We start from the raw sequence: 341 nt of genomic DNA, 5'->3' as shown, positions 1-341 counted from the left end.
TGTCTCTGCACGGCCCTGGTGGAGAACGTTGAATAAAAATCAAAGCACTTGTGAAGTGATACGTACACTGACAATCCGCTCATGTGTGCCCTCGGAGGAAATGATGGTTCCGTTGAGCCCGACCAGCGACGGCAGGGTTTGGGACATCCAGTTAGTGACCATGGCCATGGTGCTGAGCACTGCACCAATCTTTAACATGGGAACACTCATCCTGACACACACCTTCACATTCCACAAACACACACTGGGAAACTCAGCTGTGCTCTCACACACAGACCAAAGTGCTGAAAGCAGCCATCCTAAAAACAGCAGCTACATGACATGATGCCACAGGTAAAAAA

General features: G+C 49.6%; 1 protein-coding gene across 1 annotated transcript in view; it reads right to left on the bottom strand.

Moving 5' to 3' along the window:
• LOC112137606 (noelin-2) overlaps positions 1 to 299 on the bottom strand; it is a gene marked incomplete at its 5' end in the record, with an annotated part of 46,602 nt that extends 46,303 nt beyond the window's left edge. Inside the window, 1 exon segment of the mRNA XM_024260019.1 lies at positions 67 to 299. Coding sequence (XP_024115787.1) covers positions 67 to 210 — 144 coding nt within the window.
• Positions 300 to 341: the final 42 nt, after the last annotated feature.

The sequence above is a fragment of the Oryzias melastigma genome, linkage group LG1 (assembly GCF_002922805.2).
Source record: "Oryzias melastigma strain HK-1 linkage group LG1, ASM292280v2, whole genome shotgun sequence".
NCBI classification, from domain to species: Eukaryota; Metazoa; Chordata; class Actinopteri; order Beloniformes; family Adrianichthyidae; genus Oryzias; species Oryzias melastigma.
Note: the sequence above shows the minus strand (reverse complement) of the source record. Positions and strands in the feature narration are given on the sequence as shown.